Below are 20,605 nucleotides of genomic sequence, written 5' to 3' on the forward strand. Positions count from 1 at the left end.
AAGGTGAAGACCAAAGAAGATATTTTCTTTTTCTTTTTTTTTTTTTTTTTGGAGATGGAGTCTCGCTCTGTCGCCCAGGCTGGAGTGCAGTGGTGCAATTTCGGCTCACTGCAAGCTCTGCCTCCTGGGTTCAAACGATTCTCCTGCCTCAGCCTCCCAAGTGGGGAGTACAGGCGCCTGCCACCATGCCCATCTAATTTTTTGTATTTTTAGTAGAGACGGGGTTTCACCATGTTAGCCAGGATGGTCTCGATTTCCTGACCTCATGATTCGCCTACCTCGGCCTCCCAGTGCTGGGATTACAGGCGTGAGCCACGGTGGCTGGCCCAAAGAGGGTATTTTCTTTTCTTTTTTTTTTTCTGAGACGGAGTCTCGCTCTGTCGCCCAGGCTGGAGTGCAGTGGCCGGATCTCAGCTCACTGCAAGCTCCGCCTCCGGGGTTTACGCCCTTCTCCTGCCTTAGCCTCCCAAGTACCTGGGACTACAGGCGCCCGCCACCACAGCTGGCTAGTTTTTTTTGTATTTTTTAGTAGAGACGGGGTTTCACTGGGTTAGCCAGGATGGTCTCGATCTCCTGAAAAGAGGGTATTTTCTTCTTCCCTCTCTGTATCATCCTTACTCAATTACAGATGATCAAGGGCAGTACTGCCAGAGTCACCTCGAGAGGCCCTGTTCTCTGCCACCCAGACTGTTCTGTAGTCTCCATTCCAAATTGTCTTTACTCCGGTTTACCTCGTGGATGGCATTTAAGACTTTTCTTAAATTTGAAATTCACAAAACCGTTTTAAAGTAAACAATTCAGTGGCATTCAGTACCTTCGCAGTGTTGTGCAACTTCCACCTCTATCTAGTTGCAAAACATTTTCTTTTCTTTTTTTTTGGAGACAGAGTCTCGCTTTGTTGCCCAGACTGGAGTGCCGTGGCGTGATCTTGGCTCACTGCAACCTCTGTCTCCCGGGTTCAAGCAATTCTCCTTCCTCAGCCTCCCGAGTAGTTGGGACTACAGGCACATGCTGCCCGCTGGCTACATTTTTGTATTTTGGTAGAGACGGGTATTCACCATGTTGCCCAGGCTGGTCTCAAACTCCTGAGCTCAGGCAATCCACCTGCCCTGTCCTCCCAAAGTGCTAGGATTACAGGCGTGAGCCAACGGCCCAGCCTTGCAAAACATTTTAATCACACAAAAGAAAACCTTCTACCCATTAAGCAGTTACTCCTCCCTCTCCTCAGTCCCTGGCAACCATCAATTTGCTTTCTATTCCTATGGATTTAACTATTCTGGATATTTCATAGAAATAGAATCACATAATGTATGACCTTTTCTGTTTGGCTTCTTTCTATTAGCCTAATGTTTTTGAGGTTCATTCCTGGTGAAGCATGTATGTATCAGTTCTTCATTCCTTTTTTTGAATGAATAATGTTCCATAATTTATTTATCCATTCATCTCTTGATGAATATTTGAGTTGTGCCCAGCTCTTGGCTATTGTGAATAGTGCTGCCACGTACATTCGTATGTAAGTATTTGAGGATCTGTTGGTTGTGTACCTATGAATGGAACTGCTGGGTCTTGTGATAATTCTGTATTTAACTTTTTGAGAAACTGCCAACCTTCTCACAGGGGTTGCGCCCTTTCGCATTCCCACCAGCAATCTACAAGGATTCTAATTTCTCCACATCCTGCATTTAAGACTTGTAAAGCTGAATTAATCACAGGATGAGGAAGTGGCCTCTCTGAAACATTTTCCTCTTTCACATTTTAAACTTTCTCTTTCATACACGACATGAAACACAGCCTACGCACGAAAGTGACTAGGAGGAAGGCCATTATAAAGTGATGCAAACAGAAATTCCACCAACCTCCACGTATCATCATGTGTCATAACTCAGCCAAGCTCAGGGAGCATTCTCGTCACATTGCCTCAACAGCTTCAAGGTGAGCCAGCTCAAGACTTTGCTCTCCACCAGGCAGAAGATGACAGACTGTGAATTTGGATATATTTACAGGCTAGCTCAGGACTATTTGCAGTACGTTCTGCAGATACCACAACCTGGATCGGGTCCAAGCAAAACGTCCAGAGTGCTACAAAAGGTTGCATTCTCAGTCCAAAAAGAAGTGGAAAAGAATCTGAAGCCATGCTTGGACAATGTTAATGTTGCATCCATAGACACTGCCAGAACACTATTCAATCAAGTGATGGAAAAGGAGTTTGAAGATGGCATCATTAACTGGGGAAGAATTGTAACCATATTTGCATTTGAAGGTATTCTCATCAAGAAACTTCTACGACAGCGAATTGCCCCGGATGTGGATACTTATAAGGAGATTTCGTATTTTGTTGCTGAGTTCATAATGAATAACACAGGAGAATGGATAAGGCAAAACGGAGGCTGGGTATGTGTGATGGAAAAATTCTTCATTGTTCTTTACTGTGAAATAGAAATTGAGAATTTCCTTGCTAATTAAAACAACAACAAAACACTTACCTAAGAATACTAGTTTCCTTGGGTGGTTTGTTTTAATTTTTAAAATAATATACTTTCTGGCTTATTTCCGATGAATCCTTGAACTTGAACCTTATAGTTGGAAACTACTTGTGTTTCCAGTTTTTATTCCTAACAGTATAAATTACAGTAGTGAAGTTTGGGGACTAACAAAGCACCTCTCTCATGCAGCTTCACAGTCAGCTGTGTACACACTCTAATCTAGTACTTAGCTTTTGCTAGGGTTGTCATGACAGTACAGACAGTACAGAAATTTCCACAATCAGTACAGAAAGAGTTGCTATTAGATGCTGTTATTTTTAGGTATTTATAAGGTTGCAAAAGACAGGTGTAAATTTTTGTAAGTTCATTGCTTACAAATTGGTGTTTTTCAGTTTACTAATACATAGCAAATTGTAACATATACTAATGTATAGCAAATTATATATAATGTATAACAAATTATTACTAATAATAAATTCTGGGCTGTTAAAGTTTGTTGATTAAAACATAATGTACAGTATCACCAGCAAGAAACTTTATTCAAGAATTTTCAACTAAAAATTCACTTTATTATCCAGTGCCTCAAAAAGCCAAGACTGTGTAGGGGCCTGTGTTGAAACTCATGTTGGTAAAAAGCCTGACACAGCTGGATGTATATGCTTTCCTTTATATCCCAATATACTTAATGATTATTTTTTTAAAGCACGTAAGTGTTCATGAATCCTCTCTCCAACGCCTAATTCCTGGCCTTCACCTCTCCCAAGAGGTAACCACTGTTATCAATTATTTTGCATGCAAAACATGCCTACTGTATATATCCATAGAAAATAAACAATACTTCTTTGTAAAAAATTTTTTGTAAAAAAAGTTATGTAAAATGTGTATGTATGCTTATGTATATGTTTTACATAACGTATCTGTTATACCATATAACACATACTTTTTTACATATACACATAATTTTTTATATATACAATAAATTTTGTGTACATATTTTTACATGTGTATATGTAAAAATAGTACATGGTACTAATTCTGCCACTTCTTATTTTATCCAGAGTTATTTAAAATAGTATTAAGAATGCTGTGTATATTCTGTTGTATGTAAATGCTGTAGAGTGGCCATTTGTAGCTGATAGCTCTTTAGGTTATTTCGAGTTTGCTATCACACACAATGCTTCATTGAATATCATTTTACATATATCTTCCCTTGTGTGTGTGTGTAGTTTTCCAGGGTGGATGTTGGGTTGTAGATGCTGGGTCATGGTGGCGTACATTTTTTAATTTACTAGGTCCTTGCCTTCCAAAGTGGCTCCACCAAGTTCCACTCCCATCAGCAGCTTGTTAGAGTATCCCGCAGTCCCCCTACCCCAGCTGACTAACATTAGGTTGTTGCAATTCGTCATAATTTCCTTAATTTTTTGGGCTAAAAATATAGAGTTTATCTTGTTTCAATTCTCATTTTCTTGATTACTAGTAAGGCTAAATTTTTTTTACATTTTGAGCATCTTTTCATATATTAATTGATTATTTGTAAATGCAGGCAATTGTCGGTTTACACCCTTTGCCCATTTTCCTTTTATTTTGTCTTTTTCTTATTGATTTGTAGGAATTCTTTGAATATTCTGGATACAAATTATTATTATTATTATTTAAATTTTTTGAGACAGAGTTTTCGTTCTTGTTGCCCAGGCTGGAGTGCAATGGTGTGATCTCAGCTCACTGCAACCTCTGCCTTCTGGTTTCAAGCAATTCTTCTGCCTCAGCCTCCCAAGTAGCTGGGATTACAGGTGTGCGCCACCACACCCAGCTAATTTTGTATTTTTAGTAGAGATGGGGTTTCACTATGTTGGTCAGGCTGGTCTCGAACTCCTGACCTCAGGTGATCCTCCCACTTTGGCCTCCCAAAGTTGTGGGATTACAGGTGTGAGCCACGCACCCAGCCAAATTATTTTTATATATGTGGCAGATATATTTTAGTTTGCTGATTATCCTTTAAAGCTAACAACGTCTTTGGTCATTATAAACGTTTAAAAGTTTGTTGCGATCAAATTTATTGCTCTTTTACTTGATGCCTTTTTCATTTTGTTTAAGGCCTTCCTGCATGATAGAGCTTACTGCAGCTACTCCCCTTTCTCAGTCACCTTCTTTCTGGAACTTAGTTCTTTCTAACTCAGCCTGACTGAGGCTGGGCGAAGCATGTGAAATGTTTTATCATGTTTTCTTCTGGCTGTGGGAGGAGGCTATACTTGAGGACTGGTGGAAATTTCAGCAGCACTCTGTAGATTTCAGGCGAAGGCAAACATTCTCTAGCACAGAGGACCACAGGTAAGCCTGCAGAGAAATACTCTACTGGTTTGCAGGCTCTATGTGGGTTTGGATTGTATTTCTAATGCTTAACATAGTACTTGGAACACACAGACAGTGAATAAATGTTACTTAAAAATTTAACTTCTACACAATAAATTTTGTGAGCTCCCAGAACTCACTGTTAGCAAGAGGTGTGGAATTGTCTCTGAGAATTTCTAGTAGTGCCCTCATCTTTCGAGGGTGGTACAGATGTAAACATAAGTGTGGCCGGATGAACCTCTCCCAAGTGTAGATACAAATACACACATTGCCTGCACATGCACACACTCAGCCTTTCTAAAGTTTCCAAGCTCTCTCTCTTTTTTTTTTTTTTAAAAAGCACCTGAATAGTTCAGGTTGTAGACATGAAATACTCTTGAAGATGTCATTTCAAAGCAATCTCCGTGCTGCTTTCCCACCTCAGATGAGACATTGGTTCTGTCAATGATAGGCAGTGCTTTTTTGATTCAGTGCAAACTGGCATGGAAAACTGTTATCTTCTTTTCATAGTGATGTTGACAAATCTGCTCAAATGAATGAATTTACTCTTGAATGATTCATTTCAGGGGAAATGGCACAATCACATGCCTATGCTAGTAGAGTCAGTGGCCCACAAGAAGAAGTAAGGGTAGAGGAGGCACTTACAACTTTATCAAGATGTGAGCACCAGCCTCTCACTTCTACCCACCTGAAAAAACTCAAGAAGTCATCATAAAACATACAATCTGTAATTTAATTAAATGTTAAAATTGCCCAGAGACTTTATGAAAACTTTTAATCAAGAATGTGGTATGTGCCAGGTGCGGTGGCTCATGCCTGTAATCCCAGCACTTTTGGGAGGCTGAGGTGGGTGGATCACCTGAGGTCAGGAGTTCAAGAGCAGCCTGGTTAAGATGGTAAAGGCCTGTCTCTACTAAAAATACAAAATTAGCAGGGTGTGGTGGCGGGCATCTATAATCCCAGCTACTTGGGAGGCTGAGGCAGGAGAATCACTTGAACTTGGGAGGCGGAGGTTGCAGTGAGCCGGGATTGTGCCACTCCAGCCTGGGCAACAGAGTGACTCCATCTCAAAAAAAAAAAAAAAAGCAGTATGTGAGCACAGCATAGATGTTCAGACAGACCTGGCTTCATTTCTGGGCTCGAGTGCTTACTACCTGTGTGAATTGTACAAGTTGCTTAACTTCCCTGTCTTGTTTCCTCATCTGTAAAAACAGGAAAATATTGCAACCTATGTCCTGAGACTGGTATAAGGATCAAATTAGTTAATATATGCAAAGCACTTGAAACAGTTCCTGCAAATGAGTACTCAATACAAGTTTACGGTTGTTGTTTACCATGTAAAACAGATCCTCTAATGGGAAGAAACAAGACTGGTCTATCAGTAATAGGACTCATAATCTCTTTCGTTATTCTTTCTTCTTTTTATCAGTTGTCTTTCCTGCCTTCCTGCCTGCCTGCCTGCCTGCCTGCCTTCTTTTTTTGTGGCTTCTCATCTCTCTTTTTCTTCTCTTCCACATTTACCATGATTTCCTCCTGTCCCCTCTCCTAATTTGAAGTGCTGAGAAAGGATGTGCTCTCACAAGATCTGAGAGGAGAGCTAGTGCCATTTGGCTGCCTTCAGCATTCATGAGGAAAGGATGGTTCTTAAAAACCATTAGAATGATCCTGAGATGAAACTCATGTCTCTTCCCTTGGGATCACCCTTCCTTTTGAACCAGGTGGCTCTTCTTACTTCCTCTGCCTTCAATGAAGCATTCTCCTCTGCGTATGCCGGGGGAGTAGAAAGAATGCTTGGCACTGAGCTCCACATGGGAGAAATCATGTCTACTTAATGCATCACTGTGTACCTCATGCCTAGAATAGGGCCTATTGCATAGAAGGTAACAACAAATATTTGCTGATGGAATGATTCAGTGAAGCAACACTGAAACTGGAGATTTGAACTCTGGTTTTCTCCCTCACTAGAGGTATAACCTTGGGTAAGTTACTGAGGTACTCTGAGACTCAGATTCCTTATATAATGTATATCATAATATGATATGACATATGATAATTTATTATATATAATATTTAATGAAAACAATCTTACCTACCTTTAAAGGAAAGCTAAACAATTATAAAACACTTTTTGTAAAACAGTGCTTTCCAAGCTGTCAAATACTATGCAACTATGAGGGTTACGTGGGAAATTCCAGGAAGTTTAGATAGGTTATTCTTTGCCTTTCTGAAAGTAGGATGTACAGTCAGAGTTGGTGCTTTCCCAGTAACCACCATTTTAAAGCTTGGGTCATACCATTAGGCCAAGAGGTTTCTCTTTTCTTTGTTATCCTTACTTCTTCCCTTTGCTCAGGCCTCTGTTCCAAGGTTGCCTCCTCAGAGAAGTCTTCCTTGATCACCCCAACTGAGAAAGTACTACTGCCACTCTCTGTCTCCCTGCCCAACTTGATTGCCTTCATAATAGTTTTCATGACTGGATATCCCATTGCATATTTGTTTGCTTCTCTGTTTATTGTCTGTGTCTGCCATGAGAACATAAGCTTAGTGAGGACAGGGATCCTGTATGCTTTCTTCACCACTGTGTTTCCAGCACTTTAACTGCTACTGGCATGTGGCCAATGCTCAGTGAATATTTCCTGAATGAATAAATGAATAAATAATATTTAGAGAAGTGGGAACAACATAATGGTATTTGTCTGTATCTTTTTTTTTTTTTTTTTTGCAACAGGGTCTTGCTCTGTCACCCAGGCTGGAGTGCAGTGGCGCGATCTTGGCTCACTACAGCCTCAACCTCCAGGGCTCAAGCCATCCTCACATCTCAGCCTCCCAAAGTGCTAGGATTACAGGCTTGAGCCACTGCACCCGGCTGCCTCTATCTCTAAAAATTCTGAAGTTCTGATTTTCTTTGGACTATTGATACAGCATATTATTTTATGCTTTGGTTGTCTTGTAACCAAAGTAGCTGAATTTAACAAACTATCACCATTTCCAGAAATAATAAGGCTGAAACAATTCTTAATTACTACTACATTACTGATAAGATACTGAATCCTTATTTGTATATTTATCTTTGCATAATGGTTTTAAGATACAAATAGCATAATTAAAGAAAATATGTCTGAAAATAACATTTTTGAAAGGAAGAAAAGTCACTCCCATCACCGTAACATATCCACATGCAGACACTGTATGCAACTGTAATTAGGGCATACAAGAGTTTTTTCGTGTGACATATTATAAATATTTTCAACACTGTCTCACATATTCCATGTTAACATTAGGTATTAATTTCTAATATCTACAGAATATTCTGTTAATTTGTCATATCATAATTTACTTAACCAATTTCCAATTGTTAGACAGTTTTTTTTTTTTGAGTTTTCCCCTTTTAGATATAATGCTTCATTACTGAAGCATGGGTATGCTTTTCTGGTACCCCCTACCCTCCAATATTTTAGAAGACTGCCTCATGATAAATTTCTAACAATGGAACGACTGGTTCGTAAGATATGTATATAATTACAATACTCTAGCATATTGGAAAACATATTTTCTTTCCAAAAGCATGTCAATGGAACAATGTCACAACAAACTTAACAACGTGGGTGGTACTATTAATAATTTTGAGGGTTTGATAGGCTTAAAGTAACAAAGCGAATTTAATAGGTCTAAAAAACAATAAGACTGTGTTGAAAGTACATTTCTTTAACTGCTATTAGTGTTTTTACCATACACTTGTTAATGATTTATATTTCTCTCTTTAATGGTCTTTCCCTTTTAGACTATTAAGGGCCTGAGGATTTTCCGTTACATTTGAATGAACTCTTTCATGCTATATGTAAATATTTTCCTAGTCTACTGTTCTTTTAATTTTAATTTTAATTTTTCATAGTTAAAAAAAATTTTAGGCCGGGCACAGTGGCTCACGCCTATAATCCCAGCACTTTAGGGGCTGAGGTGGGTGGATCACGAGGTCAAGAGATCAAGACCATCCTGGCCAACATGGTGAAACCTGGTTTCTACTAAAAATACAAAAATTAGCTGGGCGTGGTGGCATGTGCCTGTAGTCCCAGCTACTTGGGAGGCTAAGGCAGAAGAATCGCTTGAACCCAGGAGGCAGAGGTTGCAACGAGCCGAGATCGCGCCACTGCACTCCAGCCTGGGTGGCAGAACAAGACTTTGACTCAAAAAATAATAATAATAAATAAATTTTAATCTTCATCTGGTTGAATTCATTAGTTTTTTCTTTGTTCACTGTCCTTCTTTAGACATTGATGTATATAAGATGATATGTTATGACTGCTCAATGATAATAGACAATGATCATTGTCATAATAATAAAAATCATGCTGTGCACAGTGGCTCACACCTGTAATCCAGCACTTTGTGAGGCCGAGGTGACTGGATCATGAGGTCAGGAGTTTGAGACCAGCCTGGTCAACATAGTGAAACCCCATCTCTACTAAAAATACAAAAATTAACCAGGCATGGGGGCATGCGTCTGTAGTCCCAGCTATTCAGGAGGCTGAGGCAGGAGAATTGCTTGAACCCAGGAGGCGGAGACTGAGGTATGCCGAGATCGCACCACTGCACTCCAGGCTGGGCAACAGAGCCAGACTCCATCTCAAAAAAAAAAAAAAATCATTTCAGAGGGCCTCATTATACTTGCGAAACATGGGGTTTATGAAAATTCTAGGAAGGAGAGTAATGAAGTGGATACCTCTTGAGAGTGTATGGGAAACTATGAGTATGTACTGGCAGGAGGGAAAGAGGAAGAGAGAGGGACAGTTTCCTTCCTCTATCAAGGTATGACAGCATGTCTCACAGCACGATGCACACTTAACACGTAGGCAGAAAATGGCTTTCTTAGGAAATCTTTCAAACGGGAAATCCCCCTGGCTGGTGATATTCATCCGCTCTGCCAATGATGCTCATAAAATGATTCCAAGGCACCACAGAGCTCTCGAATCTCTCCCAACTATCAAAGAGTTATGCTTGGTTTCTGTTTCAATATTAGTTACGCTAGGCTCTGAGCTACTTGCAGGTATTTGTAACCCCAGGTTCTGAAACCTGTAAGATGGAGATGTGAATGTTTGCCAGATGATCATTTGGAAACATTATTTTACCAATTTTCTAATTCTTTTGGCACTTGTTTGAAAATGTATGGAGTGGAAAGAAGTAGAGTGTTTGCATTCTAATCCAGGTTCAGGCACCAAGGTGTTGGCTAATCTTAGATAACCTATTTTTTTTCTGGGCCTCGATTTTCTCATTTGTTAAAATAAGGGAGGGCTTCAGGCTAGATTATCTCAGAGGTAATTCTCAGTGAGCATTCTTTGATTACGGACTGTAAATTAACTAAATAAAATGTCCAGTTAGTTGGGTTACTGTATATTTTTAAAACTATGTCTGATCACAAAGAGAGTAGATTATGAAAGAAACCATCAACCTTTTCATAGCTTCAAGGGTATTGGTTTAATTTGGATTTACTGTGAGTTCTCATGATTTTCAATACAATGCAGTTTACAGTATAATATAATTCATATTACAAATATAAGCGCATTGAAATAAATGTTGGACAATTGAACAAGAACAAGAAAAAAAAATAGGCTTTCTATCCTCTAGAGCTGTGCTTGCTGTCCACTATGGTAGTGAAATGTGGCTAGTCTGAACTAAGATATGCCGTAAGTACTAAATACTCATTGGATTTTGAAGATTTGTTATGAGAAAAGAATATCTCATTAATGATTTTATACTGATTACATATTAAAATAACACTAAATGTATCTTAAAAGTTAGTTTTACCTATTTTTTTACTTTTTAAAATATGGCTACAAAAAAATTAAAATTACAGATGTAGGTCACACTGTATTTCTGTTAGATGATGCTGCTTAAGAGGGGTAGAAGGAGTAGAAGATTAACTATTTGCACTATTTAAATGAAAATATTTTTGCTTTTTATTACAGCATACTTAATCTACAATGATTTTTAAAATGTTAAATTTATTCTCTCATAGGAAAATGGCTTTGTAAAGAAGTTTGAACCTAAATCTGGCTGGATGACTTTTCTAGAAGTTACAGGAAAGATCTGTGAAATGCTATCTCTTCTGAAGCAATACTGTTGACCAGAAAGGACACTCCATATTGTGAAACCGGCCTAATTTTCTTAACTCTCATCAAAACGATTGCCAACACATACTTCTACTTTTAAACAAACAGCTGTGATGATGTAACCTGACTTTCCATAGTTATGGAAATTTTTCCCCATTTAATGAATAAATTGTATGTATTTTTCTCTATGTGCCATTTTGTCTTAATTTCTTGGGTCTGCCTGGAAATTCAGCCAAAGGGTAAAGCTCAACACAGGAGCCAGGCAATTAATTATGGGATGATGATTAGGAAGGGGGTATCTTTTCTGCAGACTTTTAAGGTGTGCCCATTACCCAAAAGTCCTCCGTGTCACTAGGCTAGACTGCAGACTAGACTGAGAAGCAGACTCAGGCTAGAAGCAGACTCAGGTCGGCTTCCCTCTTCTTCCTTCCTTCCTTCTTTCCCATGCTGTCTGCAGTTTCCAGTGCCCCTGGCTGCTTAGAGTTTCCACTGATGCCTCCTCCCCAGCCTTCTCTCTCTGGCTTGCCATTTGGGGTTGATGGATATGGCAACCCGATATGCAAGATACTCGGGGATATTGTGACCAAAGAAAATTAGGTAAATGATTCAATGTGGAGCTAGTGTTAAAAAATTTTTTTTTGTTTTTTTTTTTTGTAAAAATGAACGGATTAGAAAATTATGTAGTTTGTTAGACCTTGTGTTCTAATTTTTAGGTCAGCAAATCTGATTGCAATATGGAAGCTATACCTTGTTCTAGACCTTCCTGGTCTTCCCTTCCTTTTTTTTTTTTTTGTTTTCTTTTTCGAGGTGAGTCTCGCTCTGTCGCCCAGGCTGGAGTGCAGTGGTCCCATCTCGGCTCACTGCAAGCTCCGCCTCCGGGTTCTAGCCATTCTCCTGTTTCAGCCTCCCGAGTAACTGGGACTACAGGCACCTGCCACCAAGCCTGGCTAATTTTTTGTATTTTTAGTAGAGACGGGGTTTCACCGTGTTAGCCAGGATGGTCTTGATCTCTTGACTTCGTGATCTGCCCACTGTGGCCTCCCAAAGTGCTGGGACTACAGGTGTGAGCCGCTGTGCCCGGCCCCACTGCAGTTACTTCTTTTTTTTTTTTTTTGAGACGGAGTCTCGCTCTGTCACCCAGGCTGGAGTGCAGTGGCCGGATCTCAGCTCACTGCAAGCTCCGCCTCCCGGGTTTACGCCATTCTCCTGCCTCAGCCTCCCGAGTAGCTGGGACTACAGGCGCCTGCCACCTCGCCCGGCTAAGTTTTTGTATTTTTAGTAGAGACGGGGTTTCACTGTGTTAGCCAGGATGGTCTCGATCTCCTGACCTCGTGATCCGCCCGTCTCGGCCTCCCAAAGTGCTGGGATTACAGGCTTGAGCCACCGCGCGCGGCCTGCAGTTACTTCTTTAGCAATGTGACACTGGGAAATCAGTGACTATTTCTGATTTGGTCTGTGACCCGGTCTTTTAAACTGTGCCTTGCTGTGTGTTTTATTAATTTAATTTTAAAAAAGGTTTTTATGGCCGGCGTGGTGGCTCAGGCCTGTAATGCCAGCACTTCTCACGCCTGTAATCCCAGCACTTTGGGAGGCCGAGGTGGGTGGATCACCTGAGTTCAGGAGTTCGAGACCAGCCTGGCCAACATGGTGAAACCCCGTCTCTACTAAAAATACAAAAATTAGCCGTGCCGTGGTTGGGGACACCTGTAATCCCAGCTACTCTGGAGGCCGAGGCACGAGAATCGCTTGAATCTGGGAGGCAGAGGCTGCAGTGAGCCGAGATTGCACCATTGCACTCCAGGCTGGGTGGCAAAAGCGAAACTCCGTCTCAAAAAACAAACAAACAAAAACGGTTTTTATAAACCTCAACTCTTCACGTGGCACAGAAAAATTAAATGAAAACAGATCACAGACCTAAATTTATGTGAAAACTATACAACGTCTAGAAGAAAATGTAAGAGAAAATCTTTACAACTTTGGTGTAGGCAGACTTCTTAGGCAGAACACACAAAGCTTGAGCCAGAAAAGAAAATATTGATAATTTGAAAATTAAAAAATGTTTAATTTTTACTCTTAAAAAGATACTTCAAGAACTCAAACAGAAGGTATTTGAATTAGACTTCAATAAAGCTATTACAAAAAAGCTCTCAAAAAGGCACACCACATAATGGAAGACAATCTGTACTACGCTAATATCTGATAAAGGACTTGTGATATGTGACACTCTTACAATTCTGTAACAAGACCATCATCAACCTAATACTAAGCACGGGTAAAAGATTTGAACAGGCACTTCACAAAAGCAGATACACAAATGGCCAGTAGACATGGAAAAGATGTTCAGCACCATTAGTTATCAGAGAAATGCATTTAAAACCACAGCAAGAGACCACTACACATTCTCCAGAACAGCTAAAATGAAAAACATAGACAATGCCAAGCTTTTGGGAAAATGTGGAGCAACTGGAAGTCTTACACACTACTGATGATAATGTAAAATTGCACTACTACTTTGGAAAACAGCTTGGAAATTTCTTATAAAGTTAAACATACCTTACTGTAGGACCCAGAAATTCCTCTCCTAGATATTTACCCCAAAGAAATAAAAACATATACTGATATTATTCATAGCTTTATTGATAATAGCCCAAACTGGAACCCAAATGTTCATCAACAGGGGAGTAAATAAGCACATTTTGGAATATCCATAAGACAGAATGTCACTCACCAATAAAAAGGAATGAACTACTGGTACATGCAACAGAATAGATAAATCTCAAAAACATATCGAGTGAAAAAAGCCAGTCAGGAGAGTACATAGTGTATTATCTCCTTTACGTGAAACTCAAAAAAGGCCAACATGTAGTGTCAGAAAGCAGGTCAGTTGTTGCCTGGGGCTGGGATGTGAGTACTGACTGAGAAAGAAGTTTGCCTGGGGTGATACAAATATTCTTCATCTTGATTGTGGTAGTAGTTACAAAACTCATAGAGATGTACACTTAAAACTGGTGCATTTTATTGTAGATAAATAATATCTCAATGAAGCTGACTTAGAAAAAAGTGTTTTGGGCCAGGCATGGTGGCTCACTCCTGTAATCTCAACACTTTGGGAGGCCGAGGCGGGCAGATCACAAGGTTAGGAGATCAAGACCATCCTGGCCAACATGGTGAAACCCTCTCTACTAAAAATACAAAAATTAGCCAGGTGTGGTGGCGGACACCTGTAGTCCCAACTAAGACGGAGGCTGAGGCAGGAGAATTGGTTGAACCCGGGAGGCGGAGGTTTCAGTGAGCTGAGACTGCGCCCCTGCATTCCAGCCTGGTGTCAGAGCAAGACTCCATCTCAAAAAAAAAAAAAAAAAAAAAAAAAAAGAAAGAAAGAAAAGAAAAAAGTGGTTTTGTGAAAAATGATAAACACTTATCAGAAGCAATGTAAACAATAAGAAAACATACAAAATGAAAGAAATAAAAATCACTCCAACTACTAATTTAAACTGGAAAGTTATTAATGCCATGAATAAAGTCCTGAAGCACCATTATTTTGTTTGCCTTGTCATTTAAAAGAACTTTGTCATTGTAAATTAGAGCCTTGCTGACGTTCTACCAGGCCCTCCCTACGTGGTTTGGTCTCTACTATGATTGTCCTACTTCATTTCAGTTGTGTCCTCCTCGGGGGTCTGTCTCTTTTGCAGCTTTGCTGGGCTGTTTTCAGGACCTTCTGCCACAGATGTTTGCCCATGTTGTTCCTTCTGCCTCTGCATCTGGTTAATGCTTACTTGCCTTTCAGATTTCAGCTGAAAATTCACTTCTTCAGGATGCCTTCCCTGACTAGGTTAAATTCTGCAATTATAGTCTTATAAAATGCCACTGTCTCAATTACGGAGTCACACTTGTGTGATTTTTAAATCAATATATCTGTTTCCCCAACAGATACTAAGTTCTGTGTGGGCAGGAACCATGGCTGTTTTTGTTTACCATTTTATTTCAGAGCTCAGTTCAGAGCCTGGTAAGAGCTCAATAATATTTTTGTTTAAAAAGAAATGGGGGCCAGGCACGGTGACTCACACCCGTAATCTCAGCACTTTGGGAGGCTGAGGCGGGTGGATTGCTTGGGATCTGGAGTTCAAGACCAGCATGGCCAACATGGTGAAACCCCGTCTCTACTAAAAATACAAAAATTAGCTGGGCGTGGTGGTGCGCACCTGTAATCCCAGTTACTCAGGAGGCTGAGGCAGGAGAATTGCTTGAACCCGGAAGATGGAGATTGCAGTGAACCAAGATGGTGCCCCTGCACTCCAGCCTGGGCGATAGAGCAAGACTCTGTCTCAACAACAAGAACAACAAAAACCACAACAACAAATGGGAATGAACATTAATTGGTTTTGATTATGTCATTTGGTAGCAAATGAGGCTGGGGTGAGGCTGAACATCCTATTCTCAGTAATAGCATGTGTTGTGGTTTGACTGCTCCAAAACTCATGTTGAAACTTAATCCCCAATGCAACAGTGTTGAGAGGTTGGGCCTTTAAGAGCTAATTTGATCATGAGGGCTCTGCTCTCATGAATGAATTAATCCATTTATGGATTAATACATTAATGGGTTAATGGATTAATGGGTTATCATGGGAGGGGAATTGGTGGCTTTATAAGGAGAGGAAGAGACCTGAGCTAGCATGCTCAGTCCTCTTGCCATTGATACCCTGCACTGCCTTAGGATTCCACTGAGTCCCTACGAGCAAGAAGGCCCTCACCAGGGCCAGGTGCAGTGGCTCACTCCTGTAATCCCAGCACTTTGGGAGGCCGAGATGGGTGGATCACGAGGTCAGGAGTTCAAGACATTGGCCAATATGGTGAAGCCCTGTCTCTCTGGAAAAAAAAAAATACAAAAATTAGCCAGGCGTGGTGGTGTGCACCTGTAGTCCCAGCTGCTCGGGAGGCTGAGGCAGGAGAATCACTTGAACCCAGGAGGTGGAGGTTGCAGTGAGTCGAGATTGTGCCACTGCACCCCAGCCTGGGTGACAGAGTGAGACCTCGTCTCAAAAAAAAAAAAAAGAAAAAAAGAAGGCCCTCACCAGATGCACCTCCTCAACCTTGGACTTCCTGACTTCCATAGCAGACAAAAATACATTTCTTTCCTTTACAAATCACCCATTTTAGGTATTTCGTTATAAACAACAGAAAATAGACTAATACAGCATGAGAGAGTGTGTGGCTATTTAATGGTCATTGTCCATGTGCGAAAAACTTTAGATACATAATTTTTAATCTTCATGATGACCCTCTGAAGTAGATATTTTCCCTCTTTTACTGTTGAAGAAACAGGCTTAAAACAAGTAAGAAACGTGCCCAATGTCACAGAGTTGGGGGCATCTGACCTCCCAGTAGTTCTCACTGGCTCTCAGTCACTGGGCGTCCTCCTACTGCACCACTTCCTTCTGATCACATGGGGCCACTTAGACCCTCTGCTTCCTTCCCCATCCCTTTCACAGGCTGAAACTCTGCATGAAGGTCAGCTAGGTGAAACTGGTTTCCCCACTGATGGTGAGGACCTTTGGTGGCCAGGTGGTCATTCCCATACTCCTTCTTTTTCACCTTCCACCCTTTTATATGTGTCCTCCCAGTTGTATTGTCCCCAACTTAAACTGCTTGCCACTCTTTTGGATCTGGACACGTTTTGCATAGTGTGCAAAGTTGCTCACAGGGAAACGTTGCTTTGTAACATCCCACAGAACATGAAAATACAACAAATCCTTTATTTATAATTGGGAGCTCTGTGTGGCTATTTCTGCTGTGTGGTTATTTCTGCTATTAGGATCCCATCACTAGGACAGGGCAACGCTAAATCGTTTTTCTACAGTTTGGGTTTTTGTGGATTCATCTGCCTTATGACTAGAGGCAGCATTTTCAAGACAGCTGACTGAGCCTAGGGCTACAATTTATTGCCTTAAAAGCTAAGCCTGACCAGCTCATGTGAGATCCACACCATGACCCATGATTCCTTACACTGTTTTAAAGTAGGAGGTGGATGACTAGGCTATTTGAGCAACAGAAGAATGTATATAGAGAGTTTAGTATTATAAACTCTTGCAACACAATTATTTTGACACAACCTCATTTCCATTGACCTTGCTTCCTATTTCACTGAGAACTTCTACATCCTCTCTCTGCCATATCTACCTCCCCTGCTGCATCTACACTGGTTCATTTTCCCTTCCTGCTATTATGGTGAATCAGTTATTCTAAGGCCAACCCCTACATTTGCATGTTAGACCTTTTTCTTATTTCCTCTGCAGGAGGAAAGTACTCTGCATCATACAATTTCCCATCTCTAATGGACCAGTTCTATTAGCACCTGATCTTGCTATAGTTTCTCCTATGGTAAAAAACAAACAAACAAAAAACCAAACACACAGTCTCTCAGTGACTACCCTATTTTTTTGCTTCCCTTCATAGAAAAAATCCTCAAAAGAGCTGTCTATAATACTTGCTGTCTCCAATTCCTCTCCTCTCATTGTCTCTTGAACATGTATCAATCAGACAGACTCTCATCCCCACTACTAAGTTCAGGGATGAATTCTCAGTCCTCAACTTCCTTGATGTGACATTCGACACAGTGACTTTCTACATATTCTATGTAGACTTTTTTTTTATCTGACTTTCTTTTATTTTTATATGACTTTTATATGACTTTCTACATATTTTAATTTGACTTCTGGGACACTACTCTGTCTTGGTTCTCCTCCCATGTCACTGATTACTCTGCTTCCCTTGATGAATCTTCCTCATCTCCCCAAGCTAAACTCTCTAACACTAAATATTGGAGTGCCCTGGCTAGTTTTTGGCTTACTTCTTTTCCTTACCTGCCTTCAGGTGCTAGATATCTCTTTCAGTAGCAAGGCTTTTACGATCCACCATGTGCTGATGACTCCCAAAATCATATCTCCAGACAAGACCTCTCCCTTCAACTCCAGACTCAAATATCCAATTGCTGACCTGATGTCTATTTGGATGTTTAACAAGCACTTCAGATTTACTGTCTAAATCTGAATATCTGAACCTCTAACCCCTGAATCTTTCACCATCTTAGTTAATTGCATTTCCATCTTTTTACCCACTAAAGGTGGAAATCCTCTGGACCCACTGACTCTTTTCTTTCTTTCACTATACACATTCAGTCCATCAGGCAAAACTGTGTGGTTCTTTCATCAAAATACATCCAGGGCCAGGCACAGTGGGTCATGCCCTCACCCCCAGCACTTTGGGAGGCCGAGGCGGGCGGATGACGAGGTCAAGAGATTGAGACCATCCTGACCAACATGGTGAAACCCCATCTCTACTAAAAATAAAAAATAAGCTGGGCGTAGTGGCAAGTGCCTGTAATCCCAGCTACTCAGGAGGCTGAGGCAGGAGAATCGCTTGAACCCAGGAGGTGGAGGTTGCAGTGAGCTGAGATCACGCCACTGCATTCCAGTCTGGTGACAGAGCAAGACTCTGTCTCAAAATATATGTATATTATATATTATATATTTAATTATATACATGCTTATATACAAATTATGTATACTTATATATAAATTAACATATAAATTATATTTTATATAAAAATTAATATATATAATTTAATATATAAAAATTACTTATTAAACTAATTGCTATCCTGACTCAAGCCACTTGAAGTCCCTTGTACAGATTTTGCAGTGATCTCCTAGCTGGTCGTCTGGCTTATTTCCTTGCTCCTCTGCAATTTGTTCCCAACCTGCAGTCAGAAGGATCCTTCAAAATGTAAGATCACTTGTGTTCCCTCTCCGTTCACAACTCAGTGGTTTCTGCCGCACACAGAGAAATAGTCCAAGTTCTTAAAATGGGCTCCAAGGACTTTCACAATTTACTTCCCTGTGAACAGCTTGACTTCATCTTTCCCTTGCTCAAGAAGCTTCCCTGCGGTGTCAACCACACTCTCTCTTCCCAATATCTGAAACCTCTTATGTTACTGAGTCTTTTTTTTAGGATCTTGATCTCTGCCTTGGTAATATGGCTACTGAGGCTTAAACAAAATTGGTGAAATGTCCACAGAGCTCTCTGGGGACTCAAAACCACAATGAACTTCACACCTAGTGTTGCATGTACAAGTGCTGGTGCTTTGAAAGTACAATCCTTGATGGAAATGCAGAGTATGAATACTACATCGTTGTTACTCTCAAGGATTTTCGAGCAAATGAGGAAGACTTTTCCCTCAAGGGAATCAAAGCTTTACCTAACTGGACAGGGGTGTTTTATTTTTAAAGGGTTCTGTCCAGGGTGCAGAATCATCAGAGTAGATATGGATACACAGAAAATCGATGCCTCCGGAATTCCGCAGGGGCATCTGACCCACAGCGTTCTTCTTCCTCCATAGCACTGGGGTTGCCTCCATCAGCAAGTCCTCAGGCTGCTCTGCCTGCCTCTTCAGTGTACTTTTGCTTTCACCCTTGTTGATATCCAATCAGCTTCTCAACCAGAAACTTGGTTCCTGGCAGTCATTCTCAAACCTTCTTCCTTCCTTCTATTCAACTAAAAATGGACAAATCCTGACAGTTTTACTTGTTAAATGCCTCTTAATCTACCCACTTTTCTCATTCTTAACTTTTATGCCAACCACTGATAGAACATTTTTTTTTTTTTTTTGAGGTGGAGTCCTGCTCTATTGCTCAGGCTGGAGTGCAGTGGCGAGATCTCAGCTCACTGTAGCCTCCGCTTCCTGGGTTCAAGCTATTCTCCCGCCTCAGCCTCCCAAGTAGCTGGGACTACAGACACCTGCCACCACGCCCGGCTAATTTTTTTTTGTATTTTTAGTAGAGACGGGGTTTCACCATGTTGGTCAAACTTGTCTTGATCTCCTGACCTCGTGATCCACCTGCCTCGGCCTCCCAAAGTGCTGAGATTACAGGCATGAGCCACTGCGCCTGGCCCCAGCCGCAACCTTTTTACTAATGTATCCGTATCTACTTGTCTCCATTTGGTACATTCGATACAGCCAGCATATTAATCTTAAAAAGGAAATCTGATGTCACAATACTGCTTAAAAATCATTTGATTAATTCCAGCACTTTGGGAGGCCAAGGCAGGAAGATCACGAGGTGAGGAGATCGAGACCATCCTGGGCAACATGGTGAAACCCCATCTCTACTAAAAATACAAAAATTAGCTGGGCCAGGTGATCAAGGTTAAGGTGATAAGTTGATAGCACACCTTGATATCATGTGATGAAAAGGCATTTAATCTTCGTGGTATTGGTTCCCCAAAACCCATAATCCCAGGAAAACATCAAACATAAATTTGGGGACATTCTACAAAATATCCAACCAGTATTTCTCAAAACTGTCAAGGTCATCAAAAACAAAAAGTCTGAGGAAATTTTCACATTTAAGAGGAGCCTATAGGTCGGGCACAGTGGTTTACACCTGTAATCTCAGCACTTTGGGAGGCCGAGGCGGGCGGATTACAAGGTCAGGAGTTCAAGACCAGCGTGGTCAACATGGTGAAACTCCGTCTCTACTAAAAATACAAAAATTAGCCAGCATGGTGGCACATGCCTGTAATCCCAGTTACTAAGGAGGCTGAGGCAGGAGAATCGCTTGAACCTGGGAGGCAGAGGTTGCACTGAGCCCAGATAGTGCCATTGCACTCCAG

General features: G+C 40.8%; 1 protein-coding gene across 1 annotated transcript; it reads left to right on the forward strand.

The window, feature by feature from the left end:
• The first annotated feature begins 1,754 nt into the window (after positions 1-1,754).
• On the forward strand, positions 1,755-11,124 carry LOC105493112 (BCL2 related protein A1). Its single transcript, XM_011760562.2, has 2 exons — positions 1,755-2,391; positions 10,843-11,124. The coding sequence occupies exons 1-2, from the start codon at positions 1,972-1,974 to the stop codon at positions 10,948-10,950; spliced, it is 528 nt and encodes a 175-aa protein (XP_011758864.1). The 5' UTR covers positions 1,755-1,971; the 3' UTR covers positions 10,951-11,124.
• Positions 11,125-20,605: the final 9,481 nt, after the last annotated feature.

The sequence above is a fragment of the Macaca nemestrina genome, chromosome 7, assembly GCF_043159975.1.
Source record: "Macaca nemestrina isolate mMacNem1 chromosome 7, mMacNem.hap1, whole genome shotgun sequence".
Taxonomy (NCBI): Eukaryota; Metazoa; Chordata; class Mammalia; order Primates; family Cercopithecidae; genus Macaca; species Macaca nemestrina.

Bases quoted from the DNA above. Each gene is read 5' to 3' on its own strand.
- LOC105493112 (XM_011760562.2), top strand. From the start codon at position 1,972: ATGACAGACTGTGAATTTGGATATATTTACAGGCTAGCTCAGGACTAT. The intron at 2,392-10,842 runs GTATGTGTGATG...ATTCTCTCATAG, and splicing joins TAAGGCAAAACGGAGGCTGG to GAAAATGGCTTTGTAAAGAA.